The following is a 24,615-nucleotide window of genomic DNA, read 5'->3' as shown; positions in this document are numbered from 1 at the left end:
AGCTTGCATTCCCACCATCAGTGTAGGAGGGTTTTCCTTTCTCCACATCTTCACCAACACTTGTTGTTTCCTGTCCTGTTAATTTTTGCCTTTCTAGCTGATATAAGGTGGTATCTCATTGTAGTTTTGATTTGTATTTCCCTGATGGCTAGTGATATTGAATATTTTTTCCTGTGTCTGTTAGCCATTTGTATGTCTTCTTTGGAGAAGTGTCTGTTCGTGTCTTCTGCCCATTTATTGACTGGATGGATTCGTTTTTTGGGTGTTGAGTTTGATAGACATTAAAAATAGAGCTATCCTATGACCCAGCAATTTCACTACTGGGTATTTACCCCAAAGATACAGATGTAGTGAAAAGAAGGAACACATGCACCCCAGTGTTCATAGCAGCAATGTCCACAATAGCCAAACTGTGGAAGGAGCTGAGATGCCCTTCAACAGATGAATGGATAAAGAAGATGTGGTCCATATATACAATGGAATATTATTCAGTCATCAGAAAGGATTAATACCCACCATTTGTATCGACATGTATGGAACTGGAGGGGATTATGCTAAGTGAAATAAGTCAGGCAGAGAAAGACAATTATTATATGGTTTCACTCATATGTGGAACATAAGGAATAGAGCAGAAGACCACAGGGAAAGGGAGGGAAAACTGAATGGGAAGAAATCAGAGGGGGAGACAAACCATGAGAGACTCTGGACTCTGGGAAACAAACTGAGGGTTACAGAAAGTCAGGGGGAGAGGGAAAGGGTAGCTAGATGATGGGTATTAAGGAAGGCACATGTGGTGATGAGCACTGGGTGATATATGCAACTAATAAATTGTTGAACACTACATCAAAAACAAATGATGTACTATATGCTGGCTAACTGAACATTAAAAAAAAAAAAAAAACTTCCAGGACACACAGGAACTAAAAGAATTTGTGATCACCAAACCAACCCTACAAGAAATATTAAAAGGGATCCTCTACGCAAAGAGAGAGCCCAAAAGTAACACAGACCAGAAAGGGACAGAGACAATATACAGTAACAGTCACCTTACAGGCAATACAATGGCACTAAATTCCTATCTTTCAATAGTTACTCTAAATGTAAATGGACTAAATGCCCCAATCAAAAAAACACAAAGTATCAGATTGGGTAAAAAAGCAAGACCCATCAATATGCGGTCATAAGAGACTCATTTTAGACCCAAAGATGCCTCCAGATTTAAAGTGAGGAGCTGGAAAACCATTTATCATGCTAAAGGACAACAAAAGAAAGCTGGCAGAAATCCTTATATCAGACAAATTAGATTTTAAATCAAAGACTATAATAAGAGATGAGGAAGGGCACTGCATCATACTTAAAGGGTCTGTCCAATAAGAAGATCTAACAATTGTAAATATTTACACCCTAACATGGGAGCTGCCAATTATATAAGCCAATTGATAACAAAATCAAAGAAACACATCAATAACAGTACAATAATTGTAGGGGACTTTAACACTCTACTTACTGCAATGGACAGATCATCTAAGCAGAAGATCAACAAGGAAACAAGGGCTTTGAATCACACACTGGACCAGATGGGCTTCACAGATATGTTCAGAACCTTCCATCCAAAAGCAACAGAATACACGTTCCTCTTGAGCACACATGGAACATTCTCCAGAATAGATCACATCCTGGGTCACAAATCAGGTCTCAACTGGTACCAAAATATTGGGATCATTCCCTGCATATTCTCGGACCACAGTGCTTTGAAGCTGGAACTCAATCACAAGAGGAAATTTGGAAGGAACTCAAATACTTGGAGGATAAAGAGCATCCTACTAAAGAATGAATAGGTCAACCAGGAAATTAAAGAAGAATTTTAAAAATTCATGAAAACTAATGAGAATAAAAACACAACTGTTCAAAATCTTTGGGATGCAGCAAAGGCAGTCCTAAGAGGGAAGTATATAGCAATACAAGCCTTTCTCAAGAAACAAGAAAGTTCTCAAATACACAACCTAAACTTACACCTAAAGGAGCTGGAGAAAGAACAGCAAATAAAGCCTAAACCCAACAGAAGAGAAATAATAAAGATTAGAGCAGAAATCAATAAACTAGAAACCAAAAGAACAATAGAACAGATCAACAAACTAGGAGCTGGTTCTTTGAAAGAATTAATAAAATCGATAAACCCCTCACCAGACATCAAAAAAATGAAATCTTTCCGTTTGCAGTGATGTGAGTGGAACTAGAAGGTATTATGCTAAGTGAAATAAGTCAATCAGAGAAAGACAATTATCATATGATCTCACTGATGTGTGGAATTTAAGAAACAAGGCAGAGGATCATCAGGGAAGAGAGGAAAAAACAAAACAAGACAAAACCAGAGAGGGAAACAAACCATAAGAAACTCTTAATCATAGGAAACAAAACTGAGGGTTGCTGTAGGGGAGGGGGTGAAGGGATGGGGTAACTGCCGGATGGACATTAAAGAGGACAACTGATGTAATGAGCACTGAGTATTATATAAGACTGATGAATCACTGACCTCTGAAACCAAAAATACATTATATGTTAATTAATTGAATTTAAATTTTAAAAAAAGAAATAAAAAGAAAATAAAAATTTAAAAAGGAGGGGAAAAAAGCTTATGTATTTAAAGCTGAAGGGGAAAGAAATTTTAAGCTACAATCTTTTATTTTTCCCATTTTGACCAGTTCCAAGACTTGAAACCCGTTCTATTTTAAAATACAGTACTGAAGGGATGACTGGGTGGCTCAGGTGGTTAAGCATCTGCCTTCAGCTCAACTAATGATCCCCAAGTCCTGGGATCCAGTCCCATATCGGGATCCTTGCTCAGCAGGAAGCCTGCTTCTCCCTCTTCCTGCACCCTGCCCCTGCTTGTGCTATTTCTCTCTCTGACAAATAAGTTTTTTAAAAAAGTCGTTAAAAAAAAATAGACTACTGAATAACATATGTGTTTGTTTCTTAGGAAATAACAGCTAACTGAAGTTAATAGTTAACATTAGTATTGACGTCTTCCTTCTAATTAATAGAATATAACTTTTTACTTTGTTCCATAAAAAAATTTAAAAATCTTAGTTTTCTCCACTTCCACCTGAATCATTTCTAGATTCTATCCTTCAGATCACGTATTGTCCCTTCCACCTGATCTGCTCTATTTCCAATGTTTCTAATGTGTTCCTCATCTCATTTACTGAGTTCTTCAGCTCCAGAATTCTTGGAGGTTCCGTTGTGGTTCTTTTTTAGAATTTCAGCCTCTTTGGTAAAATATTCCTTCTATCCGTTAATTCTATTTCTTAGTTCCTGAATTGCCTGATTTTCTTGTATCTTGTTGAATTCTGTCATGACAGCTATTTTGAATTCTCTATTAATTAGATCACAGTCTTCTGTAGCTTTAGGTTTAGTTGTTGGAGAATGGTCATTTTCTTTTAGCAAAACCATGTCGTCATGATTTTCCATGCTCTATAATGAGATTTTCCTCAGCAAGATCATTTGAAGTAGCCAACACCTTTTGCATGTTGGTAAAGATTTGTTAACTAATTCTAACAGTTCATAGGTGGGCAGTTAGAGGCCCTTCTTTTGTATTCCAGCAGGTGGCAGAATAGCACAAGTTTTTGTTTCTCTTACCAGCGCAGTCTTGGTGGCTGTTTAGACCAGGATCCGAAAAAAAAAAAAAAAAAGTGAGAGGCTGGCAACCAAGGAGGGGCAGTACGCACTAAGCCCTTGGGCTTGGGGTGTGCCACACACACAAGAATAGGATCCTCAAGTTCGGGAGTCCCAGTGGTGCTGGGTGTTCTCTTGCTGAAATCTCAGGGCAGACAGTGCATAAAATGTTTCTTCTTGTCTGTCTCCTTCCCTTGTCATTCCCTTCTGCCCTCCATCCCCAGAAGTCACAGATGCATTGCCTCAGAGAACACTGATCTGTGGCTTAAAAACTATGGGGTCCACCAGCTGCAGCCCACAGGGCCAGGTAGCCTTTCACTCACCCCTTTCCACCCCACTCTCTCTGCCAGAGGAGTCAGGAGTGAGCATTACCACCACTGTAGAAGCTCGGGTAACAGGCCCTACCGCTGCTGCCTGGGCTCTGGGCTCCATGAGACCCCATCCACACCCCTTCAGATGTGAACATAGGTGGCTCTCTTTGGCATCTCCCTGTGCTGTGCAGAGGCTCCTTTGTTGGGTTTTGGATGTCCAACTAGTTGTAAACAGAAAGGAGGAGACAAATAGAAGGACTCATTCTGCCATGAAGCTGACCTCACTCCTCCCAATAGTGATGGTTTTAATCATTCTTTCTGGAATTACATGGGCAGCGGTCCACTTGTTTCAGAAGGTTCCTCTTATTTGTGTGGATAATTCATATCATACCCATACCTTCCTTTCCTCTCCATTTCAAAGGAAATATGCTCATAGCCCATCTGAAAGTAATCCAGTGTCATAAATCCACAAGCCATAGGGAAGGGGGAGATGAACATGTCAGATAATATATTAACATAGGGTATTAAAATATATATAAAGATCCCAAAAGGATATTTATGACTTTATTGTTGGGGTGAACATTTTAATACATTTTAAAATTCCTCCACTACCCTTTCCCACAGACTGTGAGCAGTGCAGTGCCTTCCTCCAAAATATAGTTCAGTTTAGATGTTCCTTTCAGTCATTGCCCAGTGAGGAGGCAGAAACCACATCATTCATTTTAACAGGGGAAATGTGATATAAAGAATTATTAAGCAAAATGTGTTTAACTATGAAAGAGGTAAAAGAAAGTTCTAAAGAAACCAAAAGTAGGAGATACAGGAAGCAGACATTACCTCTAGGGCTGAGGTAGAGCCCTCAAAAAAGGAAGATATTTGAGAAAACAAGACTGACATTACGTTTATTGGAGAAGGTGGGACCTGGGTCCCCAGGAAGGGAAAAAAGTTCTCCAACCAGCCACAGGCCAAGCCTGCTGGGCAGGAAAACTCCCACTAGAGAACTGGCAAGATCCCTGGGAAGCAGCCCTCTAGAACAGAGCCTGCTGCAATGCCATACGAATTCACCCAAAGGTGAGAGAAGCTAGGTCTTCTCCAGGCTGCTGGCAGTAGCATTGTAGGATCAAGGAAAAAAGCACCAAAAGAAGAAGAAAGCTTTTCCCCCTACTATGTCTTGCTGTGTTCCCTCTGGTGCACTGTACTGACAAAGGCTAACAGTGTGCCACTTGGAAAAGTGAAAACTTTACGGGATCCAGCTCCAGTATCAACAAATACGGAAAATACAGGGTACATATGAACCCAAAGGCAATAAATTGATAATGGACACAGTTCACACCTTTAGTTTCTCAACTCCCATATAGACCATTTTACCCACATTGGAAATTCCAACACAACAACTCCACATTTTTACCCATCTACAGGGCTACACTTTCAAGTGAAGAAGTTCTCACTCTTTCCCCAAAATGGAACAAGTAAGCAGTCCCAGGCATTGACTTCGACACTGTTATATTATTTATTCCTCAAGTTCAGTCACAATCCTTTTGACTATTCTGTTTCTTAGAGACCGTATTTTAAATATCACCACTAGCACCTGAATAAAATCCCATGGGTAAGAAGAAGAGAGAGAGAAAATAGATAATTAATACAAAGGACACATCTACATGACAAGAAAGAGAAAATATGCAAAGCTACTACAGTCCTTTTCCTATGTTTGGTCACAGGCAGGAACTGAGATCTGTGACTTCCTTTTTCCACTTCCAATTCTGTGTCTTTTCATTTCTCCCAGAATCACAGCAGGTCAGAGTTCTTTACTTCAGCAGTGAACAAACCTCCATTCCTGAAGGTCTGAGTCCTCAACAGTCTGCCTTCCTTTTGTTTCCTGTAGTTTCTATCCACCTTTACAATTGGACTTGAAAGTATTGAGAAGCAGTACATAGATCCTGGAACTGTGCTCATGATCAAAGCTTCCTGCAATTAACCCGGGGTCTGAAAACACTCTTCTTCACTCACATCTTTATTCTGGTAGGAGATCTGTTCTCTCCAACTGCTGTTGACTCACAAGGGGAAATCAGATCTTTGTCCTTAATTCCCTGAAATAACGCAGCACTAGTATTTCACAAATAACAGATATTTACTAAGGTTTTATAAGATAAGAATATTTCATCCATCCCAGAATAGGAAGTATATACAATAGAATATTACAGTCCACTCCTCTTAAAAGTCCATCAGCCATCTATTTCTTCAGAAATTTTAGGATGACCAACATCTCTGCTCAGAGTGCACATTTCCCAAAATAGAGCTGTGACCCTCCCATAGCCCCTGGGTTCATCTGCACAACTCAAACTGTATAAAAAAAACAATAACAACATTTAATTCTGCAGAGTAATTCAGACTTCATCACGTTTCATATCAAAAAATACAAGGACTCCATGAAATAATTTTCATGATCAAAAGAAAAATGACCTCCAATAGCAAAATTCAGCTTACCCCATATCAGCTCAAACAGTCAACATTTATCTTCTAATACCTGAGCATAAGGCATGAACTGACTATTCTCGTAAACACACCCCAGCAGTCTGCTCCCAAAAGAGGAGGGCGAGACACCAGGTCACCCAGGACTAAACCCAGAGGCTATTGCCCCAGGGAGTCTGCAGCTTCAGGAAGAGCCACCATGAGGAGTCTGGGACAGTGTTGGGGCTCTATGGGGACAGAGCCTCAGGGCTGCAGGGGAGTAATGGAGCTTCAGCCCCTGGGAGAGCAGCATCAACACCAGAGCCTGAGCTGAATCCCTGCCCTGAGAGGCTCACCAGCTCCTCCAAAGAAGGAGAATTGTTAAGGGGCACAGGGGTCTCTACAGGTCCTCCTAACACAGAGCAGATGGTCAGGGACACATCTCCTGGCTTCAACCTGAAGTATGGAAACAGAGTCCCAGAGGAGGAAGCTAGAGAGAAGGAGAACATGTGGGAGCCATCAGCCATGTTGTAAAAGGAGACATCCCCTTCCTTGAGGTCCAGGAAAACCCCTACCCTGTGGGGAACTTTCCCAAGGGATACTTCAGTCTCAAGAAGGGCACAGAACTTATCATCATATTTCCCCACAACCCAGAACCCCTTTTTTGGGAGCTCCACATACCAGCCCTTCCTCTCCACATCTCCCCTACAGACCCCCAGAACCCAATCGCTTTTGCCTCCATTCCTGATCTCTACCTCCCAGTAACAGCACCCTGATGTGATGCCATCATGACCCAAAACACTACAGGCTTCCTCTTCCATGCCCTCGGTCATATCCTTCCAGGTCACACTAGTGTTTTCATCATAGACAGCAAGCCTGGGATGTGCAGACTCTGGATCCAGAGTGACAGACACTGCAGAGAGAGTTGCCAATGATGCAAGGCCTTTCCCTGCCCCATAACAAGGCACACAACCACCACCCCACTCCCAGACACCTAGCTGCATGCAGGGAGGGCTAAGGCCTTCTGGTTCAAGTACACAGCCCTCCAAGAAGAAGCAAGCATAAGACTGATCTGAGGGTTAGACCTGTCATAGGGCACTTGAAGGCCAGACTGGACTCCAAGGATGGAAGGATATCCAATTATATCCAATATCAGTCACACCCACCAATCCCAGCTATGTGACTTTCACTGCCCCATCCCACCCCTCCACCATTGATGGGGCCAGCATCTGTATCATCACAGCAAGTTGAAGGAGATGTCAGCAGCCATGGGGGCAGCAGTAGGAACACCCAGAAAGAAGTGAAGTAACTCACTGGCCTGGAACTTCTCCTTCCGCCAATCTACAAGAAAACCACATTTCACAAATGTGAACAATAAATCAGAGATTTGAGGAGACTGTACATACCAGTGTTGGTATCTATCCTCTGAAATATACTGATGCAAGAGTTATAGGGAAAAATGTTTTGGAAACATTCACCTGATGAACTTATTTTTCACACACACACACACAGAGAGAGAGAGAGAGGCATTCTGCTACAACCTTCCTAGGAAAGCCAAGCCATAAAGCTTAACATCACTGTGAGACTGAATACTGACCTAAAAAGAAGGGTCTTTGCACTGATTTCACTATCAAATTATGCTTCTTCAATATCTAGCCACACATCCATCCTGAAAGCTAGGTTTTCTTGAGAAAGAATTGGAGAGATCAAAATTTCTGAAGCCTCCATTTACTTATGAAGAACCAACTGAACTGAACTTGTAGGATGACTCGAAGCCATGGTAGAGACAATTCAACCTGGCAGAGCTGCACTTGGAGGATGACTATCAGCCATTGGTGAGGAGAACTCAGGATAAGGCACCAGAGAAAGCTTGCCCGGTCAAGAGGTAATGGAGAGGTTTCAAGGAAGGGGAGAGAGAGAAGTTCAAAACAGGAAAGACATATATTCGGTGAGAGGACGGAAAGTAATGAATTTGCTTCCCCATTTCATGGGGTAATGGGAGGGAAAATATCCCTATATGTTAGGGGAAACCCAGAACTATTGGGTCTAGTCATCTGCTTCTCCCTATAAGCACCCAGAGAGATCAAAAGCACCAGGAAACACCCCATGTGGTCAGCCCCCAAATATGGCCATGTCCTATGCCCCAAAAAATGTGAATATGTTTTGGCAGAGAGAACTTTACAGTTGTGATTAAGATTAAGGAACTGGAGAGAGGATTTGGGCAGAATGGGGAACAACAATGCCCCCAAACACCTAGATGGAACCCCAAACCCAATTATCCTAAGGACCATATCAAGCCACCTTCTACAGGGTGAGGTCCTGAAATGAACAAGAGGAAAACACAGGGAACCTTTCCCCCAGTGACACAAGACATAAACTCCTCTGACCTTCATACTCCCTTTTAGGAAGAAGAAGGGAAGTTAACTGATCAAAGCAAAACTTACATATGTCATAAAACCGTGAAAAGTCTGCACTGAGAATGCTGTTACCTCCAATAAGATAGAGACTCCAGAACAAGATTAGAGCACTTATAAAAATAAGAACAGGACATTTTCTTGAATATTTTGTGAAAACATGTGACTACTATTCTCACTTACTCGTGTTTATTCAGATAAAATGGTATGTCCAGCTCTGTTGATTTGCTTATAGAAACAGATCACATGAAATAGGCTGACCCATGTCACATTTTGAGAAAAGGAAACGTTACTCCTTCTTCACCAAGACATTAGTTGACACCCAGCTATAGATTTCTATGCGACAACTGACACATATTAGCAAAGAAGAAGAGGAATCAGGAGGAGGAGAAGGAAGAGGAGAAAGGGAGTTGGCATTGCATTCTGAGACTCTACAATGTATCCAGAGCTATGCTATGCACTCCAGTGGTTCAAGTGCATTCTTCACCTCATTTCCACAGCAAGTCTTTAATTATAAGTTATTCCTCCTATTATAAGTTATTATAAGTTATTCCTCCTATTTCATGAATAAGATGAGATCAGACATTTGTTCACCTCACACTATGAGCCTATCAATGTGAACATGTTGATTCTACTATAAGGGTGTCTGTCCTTAGAAAATAAAAGAAGGTATACAAGGCATACATTAAAACACAAGCATTTCAATCTATCAGAGAACAGGAGAAGCTAAAAGAAGACTATTTGATCCTCATTTTTAATGAATAAATCCCAAAAATCAGTGAGGCTCTCTAAGGAGTTTTCCTCACGCATCTGGTCCCATAGGGTCTTGCACCCCTGGCGCCCCCTTCTCTGCTCTCACAGTCTGTATCCCTGATCATAAATAGAAACAGCCAGAACAGAAAAACACATGTTACACAGGTTCAAGAGCCCAAATTCTTAACCCACCCCAGTGCTAAAGGGTGCTCTGGATAACCTTCCATTGAGTTAGGATCCCCGTGGATCACATTCCCATCCCAACTACTACTGGAAGGTTGTGATGGTCTCAGTATCAGAAGCAAACTCAGTTAGAAAATTACTTCAAAACACCTTAAAATAGGGGTGCCTGGGTGGCTCAGTCATTAAGCATCTGCCTTCGGCTCAGGGCGTGATTCCGGAGTTCTGGGATCGAGCCCCGCATCGGGCTCTTCCACTGGAAGCCTGCTTCTTCCTCTCCCACTCCCCCTGCTTGTGTTCCCTCTCTCGCTGGCTATCTCTATCTCTGTCGAATAAATAAATAAAATCTTTAAAAAAAAAAACACCTTAAAATAGATGTAAGTCTTTTCAGAAACCTCTCAAACAGGTATCAAGGAGTTTATTACTTTCCATGCACCCAAATAACTTGCACATCCTCTATGTACCTCCCGCTTGAACCACCATGGCTGTGATTTGTGGTCTCTCTTCCACTACTCTGAGGCACCCAAAATCTTTCCAGAGGAATCATGGAACCTCTTTCTTTCTCATCTCCTTCTCTCTTCCCCAACCATTTTTTCCTTCCCTTATTTGCTCCCAACTTTTCTCTGGTAAACAATTTTCACCCCTCTGAGTTTCCTCCATCGCAATCCTCACACATTGCCGCTAATAAACCCAACCACTATCAACCCATCAGGTAAATCAGAATTCTCCTAAAAAGAGAGACAATGGTTGTGAACAACTATAAGTTACTGTCCTTAAAAAAAATTAAGTTCTTGCCTCTGTTACACAAATACATACATAGGATTTTGTATATAATTTTAGGAATCTGACAAACCCACCACCAAGGGTCCATAAACATTGTGGCAGCTCTGGATCTCAGATTCAGAACAGCTGATCTAAAGAAACTACTTCTACAGCAATCACAGAGGTTTAGAGGAAGAAACCCAACTTGGACAAGGAATCAGAGCACGAGGAAGCAAGATGAAGACCACCATTCCAGAGAAACAGCAAAAAAACAGGAAAACCAAAACTACATCCAAAAACGGTAGGAATAGCAGGGTAAAATGCATTCAAAAGCATTCCCCTTGGGAAGATCTGAGTTCTAAGCAGGCAACCATGATTTCTGAAATCTTATAGAGACAGCAATTTCTAACGTACACAGTCATTGCCATGTTCCACCTGTCCTTATAAATGACCAGCCTGTTGTCACTGCACCAACAAAACTATCAGCTGAACAGCTGTGTTCAGAGGGTGTTGCTAACCCTAACAGTGACCTACTGTAGAGGATGGGTCAGAATGGAGGCAGATCTGTGTTCCCAAAGATATTCCCTGCAGTCCTTGGAAGGAGACAGAAAACATGACAAGGACTACAGAGACACCAACCCCATCCTGGTGTGGGGTCCACTGACAGAGAAGGGGGCAGAGTTGAGGCTGCAGAGGTAAGGCCACAGGAAACTGAGTCACTTACCAGCATACAGCCGTGCCTTCCTCCAGGCTGAAAGGGAAAACACCCTGGTAAGACATGAGCCAGAACAAGTCAGCTCAGCCTGATTTACTGTCCCTTGCCTCCCCTCTGTGCTCCAGGTGACACTACCAACAGAGGAGGGGGAGACTAGAGAGGAGATGACCTCCTGTCACATGCTGACAGCAGGGTGTCATGGGAAATTCCTTGGACCACAGGTCAGGAAGTCTGCATTGCAGGCTGAGTTCCACTCCTGCTTGCTGCTGCTGTGCGACATTTGCCAAGTCATTTATTGTCCTGTGACTTAAAAACCTCAAAATTAAAAAAAAAAAACTTTTTATTCTATCTGCTTTCAATTTTGCTGCAATAGGTCAAAAATTACACAATGGATGAAAATATGTTAGGGAATAAAATATACATTATCCCATAAATGTAAGAAACTATTATTACAACGTTTTCTAGGAAAGAGATATTTGGGAAATAATACAAAAGGGGAGATGAATTAAGGACAAGGATGTTAGTTGAGCTCTGGCTTAAAAGTGGCCAAACGTTCTCAGAAAACACATCACTAATTTGGACCATTGACAGCTCATGCCACCACATTCCCACCCACAGTCTGCCCACTCGCCTGCCCACCATTTTGTGATCGGCACCTCCAGGAATGAGAGAAAAGACTCTCCCTGGATGGTGTTATGTGGAGGGATCACACTGCTAAACTTAATGACCCCATTTATTTATGACTCCTTTAACAAAATCTCAGAGCATCCAGGATGACTGAGAACTAGTTGCATTGAAGGCTAAAAAGCCAGAAATGTGGCGAGTACATCAGCAGTAGAATAAATCCAAGATGCAAAATAGACTCCAGGGATCCCCATCACCCCAGGTTTCTAAGCACTGGATGGGAACAACAGCCCAGATGGGGAAAAACCAGGGAGCAGGGTCTGCCTCGCACCAGCCTCCACTTCTGCCCCAGGCAAGGGTCCACATGTCTCTGCCTGAAACAAGGAGAGGGGACACCTGGGCTTAGGTGCCACGGGAGACTCAGGACATCTGGACAGTCACTCACCAGCCAGGTAAACAGATTTCCTCCAGTCTGAAAGGCAACACAGGAAACAGGTGAGCTAAGAACCAGAATGTCTCCTACAAAGGGGACACAGAAAGTTCTGTAAAAGGACACTACTTACCAAGATCTGCTTGGAGTTCATCTGAAAGAAAGTGAAAAATAAGTATGAACTCCCATCCCTAAGAATACCAAAGATTGCACCTGGTGACCCCAGAAAAGGACCTCTCTGTGTCCTAGAGGAAGAATTAACTCCAGACCCACCAATTCTCCATAGCCCCAGCCGTCCTCTCTGGTCCTCTTCGGCTACTTGCTTCAGGCCAAGGGTCCTGCTGTCAATTTGTCCTCTGCACCAGCTGCCACACTTGCCTGCCTTGGCCTCTGTCCTGCCTTACCTCTGCCCTTCAGTGCCTCTTTCTTTGTCTGCTGATCCTCCTCCTTTTCCCTGTGCAGTTTCTCCCATTCCTGCATCTCCCGGCACTTTGTAGTATGTTCTCTCTTGATGTAAAAGGCAGCCCCAAGGAGTAGGAGCGTCAGCACAGTCAGGATCACCAGGAAAGCTGGCTTCCAGGGAGAAGTGTGGGGGAAGAAGGGTTCTGTGCCAAGAAACACACCATCAGGAGCATGGCACAGGACAACCCAACCAAGCACAACAACACCCCCGGCCACACCATCCCACCCTGCTGGGAGTGGGCAGTAGTGCTGACCTGGGATGAAAATGGCCATCCCCTTCTTCTGGCCCAGGATGGGGTTGAGGACCGAGCAGGTCACATTCCCTGAAGAGCTGTCCCTCACCACCAGAGCGGCCTCCACACTGAATAGCCCTTCAGGATCTTGGGCGTGGGTCTCAGAAAATGTCAAGAACTGTTCCCCACTGAGAGCTCTCCACTGCACCTGGGGCTTCGGGAACCATCCCGAGGCCATGCACACAACTCGGACCCCGTCCTCCTCTGGCCCTTGGATGTGCACTTGAGGGCCAGAGCCCACACCTGCAAGAGAGAAGCTGGAGAGAAGAAGGAGGCCACCCAGAACCCCAGGATGCCAGCACAGCCTTCCTGTGCACAACTCCAAGGCCAGCATTGAATTCTAGGCTCTCCCTGGAGAGTGGTCCCTGCAAGGATTAAAAGAAGGGGCCCAGGCACAAAGAACAGAAGGAAGGAGCATGGGGACCTGCAGCAGGCAGGGCCCTTTTCTCCAACCATGAGGGTGGGAAGTCCTTCGCTCAGGGTAAGAGAAAGAGGAATCTGGTGCCAGGTTCTATCCTTCTCCACTCTTCTCACCACACATACTCTCCAGGTTATCTACGTCCACACCCACTGCCACTTGATAAATCACCTCTACCACTAATAAACCTGTTGGTCGGGTTCTTAGCTCCCTCCCTAATATCCACATCCCTGGGGGTTAGTTCCACCTGGATTCCTCACAGATGTTTCAAACTCAAATCCTGAACTGATTGATATTTGGCCCCATCTGCGATAGGCTGATGATGAAAGTATTTCCAGTCCTTCAGCCTTCTTTACCCCCAGCTCTGACACATACTGTTAGTGCCTTCACACTCTGTGACTTGACTGGGCCACTGAGAGTTCAGGGAATGTGAGTCTAGCAGAGGCTGGACACTGCTTGTGCCACTGCCTTGCCCTCTGCCACAGGAGGGACACTCAGGCTAGCACAGCCTCTCCAGGTGAAGATGTCCAACATCAGCCAACAGCCAGCTGGACAACACGTGTGTGAGAAAACCCAGCCAGGGTCACTATAAGGACAAATTATATTAGAAATAGGAGGCTTACTGTCCCTGTTGACATAAGGAAAGAGAGTTCCTTCCCATCCTTTTTCTTATAGCATTTACTTTAGGAAACTTGTGACCGTGGGTGCTTTCTCCTCTCTTTGAAATGTATATGAGTCCTTTGAAAAACACAGATTGGCCTTTTGTCAGCTTTGTGACCCAGGGATGTCTTTCTCAAGGACCTGGGAACCCTCCCTTTGAACTGTTCACACCAAGGAAGACAGCACCCCTCTCTCCCCCTTCCTGTGCCAGGGTAGGAGCCTAACCTCAGTGGGCACCAGGATCCATGTGTGAAGCCACCCCGTCATAAAGATGGGAGAATTTGTAAAAATAAACTGCTTTAACTTTTGTCTGAGAAACTCTTCATCTCTCCTTCTATTCTGAATGATCCCCTTGCTGGATTGAGTATTCTTGGCTACAGATTTTTTTTTCTTTCAGCACTTTGAATATATCACACCACCTCCGCTGGTCCTAAAAGTTTCTGTTGAAAATTTCACTGAGTAATATTTGGAAATGTTCAATCACTATATTGCACACCTGAAATGAATATAACACTTATGTTAACTACACTGGAATTTTTTTTTAATTTTTAATATAGGAGAATTTGATTCTCCTGGGGATATAGCCAATTAGCTAACATAGATGGCCACCCCAATTTCCAAGTAAATATAGGGTGCACCGTCTAGGACAAATGGTGCTGGCAAGTCCACCCACTTGAGGGCTCATAACTGTTGAACCTGAGAACTTGTATGGAATGGGTTGTCTGCGTGACATTTAATAATACACATGATTTCCTACTATCTTTGTGAGGAGGATTTTTGGGTTGGGAGATTAGGTCTTTAATTATATTTCCCCTACATGACCAAAGATGTACTAGTAAGCCTTGTTAAGATTAGCCAAATACAGCCCAGATGAGCTGAGCTCCCTGCATGCCCAGATTAAATACATGCTTGTTGCTTTATGGCACTGAGATTTCTATGTCTGTGTTACACTGCATTGTGACAGGAATCAGCAGCTAACGCATTATATCAATATTTCTACTGCTAAACAACAAAACGACAAAACAACAACAACAACCCCGTCAGTCTCAGCAGCTCCCTCTCTGCACTGTTCCAAACTCTCTGTGTCCCTAAATCTACCCACTCGGTTGGGTGAACTTTCCAAACGTCTCTGATGCCCGAGTGCTCCTTTCCCAGCCCACTGCCCCTACACGAATTCAGGTGGCCGTCCTCTCCACCCCATTACTACATCCAGGCCTCCAGTCTTGCTCACCTTCCATGTAGCTTCCACTACAGCTGCCAAAGCAAACTACACACACACACACACACACACACACACACACACACACCCCTCCCTCCACTGCTCTGTTTAAAAATTCCTCGGTTCTGAGGCGCCTAGGTGGCTGTTGGTTAAGCGTCTGACTTTGGCTCTCATCACGATCCTGGAGTACTGGGATCAAGGCCTGCTTCTGGCTCGGTGATCAGCAAGGAGTCTGCTTCTGCCCTTCCCCTGCTCCTTCCCTCTCTCTCTCACTAACTCCCTCTCTCAAATAAATAAATAAAATCTTGAAAAAATTTTTCCTCAGCTCTGCATCCAAACTCCATAACACAGCACGCAAAGCCTTCGGTGGTCTGGCATCGCCACTGCCCCAGACAGATGTCCGCTTCCTCCCCAATTCCACCATCCGTACCCATCAGGGAGACACTCCAGCCCCAAGACTATTTGGTTAACTGCTCAGAACCACAATCACCAGGCGGTCCATGCCCCACACAGATCCAGCAATCAGAAGACCTTTTCAGGCACTGTCTGCTTCATTCAAATACCTGCTCATGGACTTTTCCTGATCAATCGCTTCTCTGTGCCATGAACCAGGAACACCTCTTTATTCGGGATAGTCTCCTCTCACCACCCTCCCACTCGCCTCCATCACCAACCACGTGGCCTCCCTGTGTGCCCAGACTCACCAGCCACACTCCCACCTCGGGTGTTTCACGTGGGTGTTCCTCTGCTTGGAACCCTGACACCTAGGTATTTATGTGGCTAAATCTCTACCATCTAACATGTCTATGGCCTATCTATTTTTTTATTTATTGTCTCTAGAATATAATCTCTGCAGGGCAGGGGTCTTTATTTGTCACACTGATGTATCCAGCCGCCCAGAACAGTAGCTCGCACGTACTAGGGGCTCCATATGTTTGTACTGAATAAATGAATGAGAGAAAGACCCTCGTCTCCCTCATCCATAAATAAGGGGCTGACTTCCTGTTCCCTGAGGTTGCTCCCAACTCCACCACGCAGGACTCTAAATATAGATCAACCACCGACCTGCCACCCTCAGTTCCAAACTGGCCTCTTCATAGAAGCTTCCCTTTCTGAAGAAGCAGGTATACAGCCCGTTGTCGAAAGCCTGGACATTGTGGATGCGCACGGCAGCCTCTCCCTGGATGAGGAAGTCCGTCACCAGTGAGGTCCGCCCTGTGTACTGGGCCAACTGCTCCTCTCTCTGCTCCTGCTGGTTTTGATAGATGAACACTGCTTCCGAGAACTTGGAGCGGAACCACCGCAGCTCCATGTTCTCCACATTCATGGCCGGGGATACACGACATGGCAGCATGATGTCCCCACCCAGCATGGCCACAATGGGGTCCGAGGGGCCAATCACCACAAACTCCTCTGTGGACACAGACATAGGAGTGAGAAAGCTGGAGAGATGCTGGACAGGGGCAGGGAACACATTGTCAGGTGGGAGGCCCTGACTGAGGGACTCAGCTGTGACCACTCTGAATGGGATATGTTTGTCATATAACAACTCTGAAACCCAGCAATGATGTCAGAGACTCCCTCAGCAGCCTGTGCTCCCAACTCCAGGCCCTTCCATGAAGGACTCTCTACCTCAGTGGTTCTAATCTTCCACAGGCATCACCATCACCAGGAAGGCCTGTGAAGCACAGATTGCTGGGCCCCACCCCAAAGATTCTGGTTCAGTAGGTCTGGGGTCATCCAAGAATGTGCATTTCTAAGGAGGTGGTGGGGATTCTGTCACTTATGTTCCAGGGACCACACTCTGAGAACCACACCTCTAACCTTTCTCCTCCTCCCTCTGTTATCACCTGAGGGATAACAATGACTAGTCCTCCCTGTGACATCCTCCCCCCAGTCAATGTCTGTGACCCTTTAAACCTATGAGCAAAACCCTGTCCCTCCACTATCAAAGCCCTTCAGTGCTTCTGCAGTTGACCAAGTGACCCACGAGCCCAGTAGGGATGACCTTCCGGTGTTCTCTGACGCCCACCTCCTGCAACTCTCCCTTGGCTCACTCTGCTTCAGCAAACATTTGCCTTCTCTGCTCCTTGAACAGCCAGACACCTATCAGCTTTGTCTGGCTGCTCCCCACTGTGGGGAAACTCTTTCCATGGGATCCAGACAGGATGGTACCCACCTCCTTCACATCTTTGCTCCCATCTCACTGCCTACCTTGGTCACCTTATGGAGCACTGCTGCCTGCCCACTTGCCCTCCTGCATATCTCACTTCCTCACCCTGCTCTACTTCCTTGTCCCATGCTCTCCACTCCTCAACAGACGTAGACTGTATGGGGTTGTGGTATTTAGTACCTGCTATCTCCCACCAAATGTCAGCTCTGTGAAGATAGAGACTCTGCTTGCTTTGTACACAGAGTGCCACCTAACACATACTCAATACCCTGTAAATATTTGTGGAATTAATATATTTGATACCGATACAGCCAGGAAATAAAAAATGAGGGGAAATTTATTTTTACACGTTTCATAGTGAAATTCACATTTTTTATTTTATAAGACAAGAAGTCCTCATTAGAATAACTGTCACGGCCCCTTGTCCTTATTTTATAGTTTAGGAACTCTTCTTAAAAATTTAACTACAATTAGGTTTAGGGGATCACCAGAATCTCTCTAGAGCCAGGGCCTCCACCAATAGCCATCCATCCTGATGGAGACACCAGCCTAGTTCCCGGGGGCTCTCCCCCACCCCACAGAGACACAGGAAGGGGGAGGGGACACACTCACCTGCAGACCCCCCAGCAGGCAGCTGGAGGAGGAGAAACAGGGAGGGGAGAAGGGAGAGCAAAGAGCCCCTGCAGCAATCCTCCATTTCCTCAGAGCTGGGGAGACACAGGGCAGGAGGCAGGTGAACACCTACAGAGAGGAGGCAGGGCCAGCCCACAGCTCTGGGCCCCAGAGCAGACAGCAGGGCTCAGGGCTGGCCACAGTCCCCAGCAGGAGCACAGCCTTTCCTACTGCTCATTATTCTGATGGGGGAGGTGGGGCCACTACCCTGATACCAAGAAAGCCCTCCCAGCCCTTCGGAAACTTTCCAGCCTGCTCTGTGCAGAGCACCAGACCCTTCCCGCCTCAGCTCAGGGACCTCCTCCATGTCTGCATGAGTCACAGGCCACACGCCCAGGGACACAGGGCCCAGACTCAGGCCCCTCCCCATGAAGGACATGCCAGCTCCCTTGTGCTGTTCCTCTGCTGCCCCAGAATTATGACAGGGAATCACTGAGCAGCATAAGAGTCAGACTGTGTTATCCCCAAGGACCCCGTGCCTCCCAGCACATGTACCCTGTCCTGGGGTCCTTTGTTGAGTTCACCTGAATTTCAGACCCCTCTCCCCCAGCACTTGGCTGCTCAGGACCAAGGACCTGGCCTTCCACACACTGTGTGCCCAATTATCCATGATGGCTTAATAATCCCCATCTTCTCTGTCTTTGAGGAGTTTCTGCCTCAGGATAAAGGATTCCAGGAGAGCAGGGGCAGCACAAAGGATAAAATGAGCCCTGGGCAGAAAGAAGGGCTTCAAACTACTTACTGGTGGGGGCAGCCGATGGTCCTGGGAAGGACAGATTCTGGGGCTGACTGCTAATGTCTCCTCCACTCTCAGCCACTTGCTGTGTGACTTTCTTAGTCGAGATTCTTGACCGGCTCTGCCTCAGTTCCTCATCTGCAAAATGGGAAGAGTAACAGGATCTCACCCCAAGGTATAAGAAGAATCCTTTGAGGGGCACCTGGGTGGCACAGTGGTTAAGCGTCTGCCTTCGGCTCAGGGCGTGATCCCGGCGTTATGGGATCGAGCCCCACATCAGGCTCTTCTGCTGGGAGCCTGCTTCTTCCTCTCCCACTCCCCCTGCTTGTGTTCCCTCTCTCGCTCGCTGTCTCTATCTCTGTCAAATAAATAAATAAAATCTTTAAAAAAAAAAAAGAAGAAGAAGAATCCTTTGAATTTATGTATGGAGAGTCAGTACATGTCATTAGAACAGTACCTGGTCCTTGGAACGCCACAGATATGTCTTTAAGTAAATTAATAAAGTGCAGCCCTCACTGTAGTTGTCCTGGGTCTTCTCAGAGCCTCACTATTATCTGGCACCACCACTCCAAGCCCCACCACGATCTCAGCCTTTTCCTCACAGCCAGCCGCTCCCAGCTTTCTTTTTCTTGGCAAAAGATGTTTTCAGAACCCACTCACCTGCTTGAAAACCTGGGACTTCATAAGCATCTCTAACTCAGGAGTGCAAGATCTCAGCTGACCCCAAATCTGCTCTCAGAGATTGCATCTGTAGTTCGCTGCTCGGACCCCACACCCCGCTTCCAGATCCAGCAGGGTACCACGGGCTCCTGTTGTCTGATAGGCGGTGGTTCCCAGGAGAGTAGAGAAGCAGAGCCTGGCACAGGCTGCAGGGGTCTCTCCCAAAACAGGGACCTGGGGCACTAAGCACTCCCAGACAGAAGAACCCACCTGCTCTGACTCCTTCCACCATTTGAAAGTGAAAGCTGACAACAAGAAGTCCCAGAAGACTCTGCCCTGCCCTCTGGACGGTGCACCCTTGTGATCGGGAAAGAAACAGGGAGACCAGAGCCACAGACACAGGACAGGTGCAGATACCCCGATCACCCTGCAGGGGGAACCACAGAGACGCAGACTCAGCAATCCTTTCCTGAACACCTGCTAGTCCCCAGGTGGGCTAGCCTCCAGACAGAAGCAGGGAGTGTGTGTGGCACAGCCAAGACTAATGAAAGCCTCCTGCACGAGGCTATCTGCGCTGGCTGTCGCTACCAAGACTATGCTGTGTCAGCTTCTGAATCCTACCTGGCAAGGGCCTTGAGAAGCCCCCGGTATAGCTGCTTTGCTTTCTTCACCAGGAGACCACGCAGGTGCTCCCACAACCTGGCAACAGAGGGGTGAACACTGGGCAACAGGATCTTCCAGCACCAGCTCCAGGACTCTGGCCCTGCCCCAGCTGAACGGTCAGCACCCTGGGGCTTGTTAGTACTTGACTCTCACACAGGGCCTGGGTACACCATTCAGCCCCCTCCCTGCCAGGCCGCAGTCTGCACCAGGAAAGGTGGATTCTGTGGTCTCCAAAGGAAAACCACGGAGCACTAGGGCTTCCTCTCCAGCCCCTCCCTTCCTGCAGTTCCCCGTCTCAGTAAAGGGCACCTGGGTCACCCCGTATGTCCGCCAGAAACTGGAGGGACATTGTACTACACACTCACGTTCCCACCCATCTACTTCCAATGCTCCAGGAAGTTCAAGACTTTTCTCTAATCCATATCCATGGCCAGTTTCCAGCTCCACGCCAGCCGCATTATCCCCTCTCCCAGGCACAGTGTCCCCCATGCGTGTCCCCTGCCCACCTGCAGCCTCGCCTCCTCAAGTTCATTTTCCATCCAAGCCAGCTTATGTCAGCTCTCCTCATCCCTCCCAGGGATCCCCCCGCTAAACCTCTTTCTGTGCCTCGCAGGCCCTGGCTTCCTCTCTGACCTCATTCCATTGCTCCCTGTTGCTCCCTCACTGGCCTGAGTGAGTTCCTCCAGTTCATGGAGCTTTCCCAGCCTCGGGCCCTCTCACAAGGCCTGGGTGTTCCTGCTCTGTCTCTCGTCCCTCAAACTGGTCACCATTCCAGTCTCACCTAAAGTGACCTTCCTCAGAGGGGCCTTCGCCAACCTGCTCGTCCCCACATGGGCCCCATACACGTGCTTGCTGGGGTTTTACTGGCACCCTGCTCACCTCCACAGCCCTGACGTGCGATCTTCTGTGGAATGTCCGTGGCGTCCACAGAGGGAGCCACTGTGTGCCCTGTGCACGTGTCCAGCGCTAAGTGACACTCAGGAAACTCTGCTTGAGCTCGTGAGTGGAGCAGTCACCTCAGCAGCTCATCGGCTACTCAGCCCTGTCCGAACTCGGAAGACACTTCAGTCCAGTGAGAACCGCAACGACTCTTAACTCTGACCTACACAAGTCAGCTCCTGCGTGGATACAACTCCACGTCTTCTCGGCTCTTTCTTTCTTCAAACCCCAAACCCACATGCATCCCGGACACATCACTGGAATAGAAACATCAGATCGACCACCTTCGTTTGCTCCCTCGAGCCTGCCCAGGGCTCGGGTGTCCACGCGTGAAGTGACGGGTGTTAAGACACCAGCTCGGGCTACACCCTCCCTGGCCACACTTCCGTCAGGCTGTTGTCATATTGTCTTCATTCCACAAGTGAGAAAACCAGTCTCTGAGTTCCACAACCATACACCCAACAAAGCCTCTCCCAGCCTGTGTTCACTCTGGATTATTCTGAAAGATCCGCTATTATGTTCATGAAGCAAGGACTGACGGACCCACCGATGCATGGGAGTGACTCCATTCTGCCCGGATGTCTGGCCTGAGATAGTAAAACTCTGGGCAGGGGCGCCTGGGTGTCTCAGTTCGTTAAGCTTCCAACTCAGCTCAGGTCAAGATCTCAGGGTCCTGGGATCAAGCCCCGCGTCAGACTCCATGCTGAGCACTGAGTCTCCTTGTCCTCCCTCCCCTTATGCCTCGCACTCTATGCCCCTCCCCGACTATAAAATTGAAAAATAAAATAAAAAATAAAACTCTGGGCAAACCCAGGGCATCTGGATATACCTGAACCCATCCCACGCTGTCATCCCCAAATGTCCATTTCTGCTAATATCCACTTAGACCTGGGACTATTGGGAAAATCCACCTTAAATGAAAAATAACGAATGAACAAGGACCAATAAGCCTCCAGGTCCACCCCCCCCCCACTGCCATCACCTTTCCCTGCCCAATGGGGAGACACATCAAGGCCTGAAAGACATTAGGGGAATTGGTGAAAAGTCAGAGGGAAGAAAATCAAATTTTATTGAGTACCTACTAAGTGCCAGGAACTGGGCTACACAAGTTGTGTATTTATGACCCTTCATTCTCACACATGCAACAGAGATGAAGGAAGACATGAGCCCTGCCGTCTAGTAACCTTTCATCCAGGAACTTCCCAGAGGAGGGAGAGCTGGAGCTGCTGGGACACGGCCCCACAGCCCCACACACCCCAGTCCTCAAGCCCAGCCCAGCCCCCAGCTCCTCACAGCTCAGGGTGAAAGATGAGCAGGAAGGGGACCTTGGACTCAGCAATGGCCCAGGGTGATATGGCCAGAAAGCTTATCTCTCCCAAATGCCAGCCTTTGGATCCCATGCTGGGAGGGGAGGGGAAGGAATGACCAAGCATAGGGAAGATTTTCCTGAAGGACACTGGAAGGACACCTGGAGACGCTGCAGGAAGGACACCAAAGGGCGAATTCAGTGCCCTCCCCAGCTCAGCAGGCTCCTGACCCAGCTATAACAGCAAACACTACTCACTGGCCACAAACGATTTTTCTTGCTCAAGATATAAATTATCCGCCAGGGCACCTGGGTGGCTCAGTCGTTAAGCGTCTGCCTTTGGCTCAGGGACAGATCCCAGGGTCCTGGGATCGAGCCCCACATCAGGCTCCCTGCTCCACTGGGAGCCTGCTTCTTCCTCTCCCGCTCCCCCTGCTTGTGTTCCCTCTCTCACTGGCTGTCTCTCTCTGTCAAATGAATAAATAAAATCTTAAAAAAAAAAGGTATAAATTATCCTGATGCTCATCGGGTTAATATTACACTTTCTACTTTAACAGCCAGGTATTACCTACCGCTCTAGTTGCTTCAAGTGCTTTTGAAACCGTTTCAGATAAATAAATACCTAAGCCATAAAACAATGGCTAATGTAAAAAGAATTGTAATTTTAGGGGCGCCTGGGTGGGTCAGTCAATTAAGCGTCCACTCTTGATTTCGGCTCAGGTCATGATCTCGGGGTCCTGGGGGGCTCCATGCTCAGTGTGGAGTCTGCTTGAGATTTCCTCCCTCCCTCTCCTTCTGCACCTCCCCTCACTCGTGCAGGCTCACATACACACACACACTCTCTTTCAAATAAATAAATACATCTTTTAAAAAAATAATTTTAAAATGTGACATTTGGTGGAAAGACTAAATCCCATTTTTAGAAACCTGCTATCTGGTGAATCTTATTTGACACTGTTAAGATGAAGGTTCACTGGATTATCTTCAACAGCAGGAAAAGTCTTAAGACGAATTTTCTGCTTGTTTAGTATCTGGAAAAAGTGAAAAACAGCAGGAAACACACAAACACACATACATACATGCACGTACACACACACAAGGTGATAGTTTCTGTGTAGACTGTAAAATTTTTCCTTCCTGGGGCGCCTGGGTGGCTCAGGCGTTAAGCGTCTGCCTTCGGCTCAGGGCGTGATCCTGGAGTGTTGGGATCGAGCCCCGCGTCATGCTCCCTACTCCTCTGGGAGCCTGCTTCTTCCTCTCCCACTCCCCCTGCTTGCATTCCCTCTCTCGCTGGCTGTCTCTCTCTCTGTCAAATGAATAAATAAAATCTTTAAAAAATTAATAAATAAATAAATAATAAATAAAATCTTTCCTTCCGAGTTAATAGAGCTACCCTACGACCCACCAGCTGTACTACTAGGTATTTATCTAAAGGACACAAGCATAGTGATTCAAAGGGGCACCTGCACCCCATGTTTATAGCAGCAATGTCCACAATAGCCTAACTGTGGAAAGAGCCCAGTTGCCTGTGGACAGATGAATGGAAAAGAAGAATGTGGTGTGTACACACAATGGAATATCACTCAGCCATCAAAAGAATGAAATCTTACTATTTGCAAGGACTTCAGTGGAACTAGAGGGTATTACGCTGAGTGAAATAAGCCAGTCAGAGAAAGACAATTATCATATGATTTCATTCATCTGGAATTTAAGAAACAAAACAGATGAACATAGGGGAAGGGAAGGAAAAATAAAATAAGACAAAATCAGAGAGGGAGACAAACCATAAGAGACTCTAAACCATAGGAAACGAAACTATGGGGTTATAGAGGGTTGTTGGAGGGGAGGTGGGTGGGGGGATGGGGTAACTGGGTGATGGGCAGTAAGGAGGGGCCCGTGATGTGATGAGCACGGGGTGTTATATACGACTGATAAATCACTGAACTCTACCTCTGAAACTAATAATACGCTTTATGTTCATTAAATTGACTTTAAGTAAAATAATAAAATAAAATAATAAAATAAAACAAAATAAAATAAAATCTGTCCTTCCTCCTCTGACCAGCATGACCCTGGCTGGTGGGCTGAGCTCTGCCCTGACAGTC

The 24,615-nt window shown here is 46.3% G+C and overlaps 1 protein-coding gene across 1 annotated transcript; it reads right to left on the bottom strand.

Annotated features, from left to right (window-relative positions):
• Positions 1-5,310: 5,310 nt before the first annotated feature.
• Positions 5,311-19,886, bottom strand: LOC113243769 (butyrophilin-like protein 1). The gene is made up of 10 exons (XM_057305021.1): positions 19,603-19,886; positions 18,949-19,080; positions 18,147-18,241; positions 16,427-16,774; positions 13,026-13,307; positions 12,443-12,914; positions 12,325-12,351; positions 11,265-11,291; positions 7,746-7,772; positions 5,311-7,344 (listed from the first exon to the last, which is right to left on the bottom strand). Exons 3-6 carry the CDS (start codon positions 18,229-18,231, stop codon positions 12,634-12,636), a joined length of 996 nt encoding a protein of 331 aa, XP_057161004.1. The 5' UTR covers positions 18,232-18,241; positions 18,949-19,080; positions 19,603-19,886; the 3' UTR covers positions 5,311-7,344; positions 7,746-7,772; positions 11,265-11,291; positions 12,325-12,351; positions 12,443-12,633.
• Positions 19,887-24,615: the final 4,729 nt, after the last annotated feature.

Source organism: Ursus arctos, unplaced genomic scaffold, assembly GCF_023065955.2.
Source record: "Ursus arctos isolate Adak ecotype North America unplaced genomic scaffold, UrsArc2.0 scaffold_31, whole genome shotgun sequence".
Taxonomy (NCBI): Eukaryota; Metazoa; Chordata; class Mammalia; order Carnivora; family Ursidae; genus Ursus; species Ursus arctos.
The sequence above is the reverse complement of the archived record's forward strand: the minus strand, read 5'-3'. Positions and strand labels throughout refer to the sequence as shown.

Bases quoted from the DNA above. Each gene is read 5' to 3' on its own strand.
- LOC113243769 (XM_057305021.1), bottom strand. From the start codon at position 18,231: ATGGAGGATTGCTGCAGGGGCTCTTTGCTCTCCCTTCTCCCCTCCCTG. The intron at 16,775-18,146 runs GTGAGTGTGTCC...CTGTGTCCACAG, and splicing joins GCCTGCTGGGGGGTCTGCAG to AGGAGTTTGTGGTGATTGGC. The intron at 12,915-13,025 runs GTCAGCACTACT...TTCTTGGCACAG, and splicing joins GATGGCCATTTTCATCCCAG to AACCCTTCTTCCCCCACACT.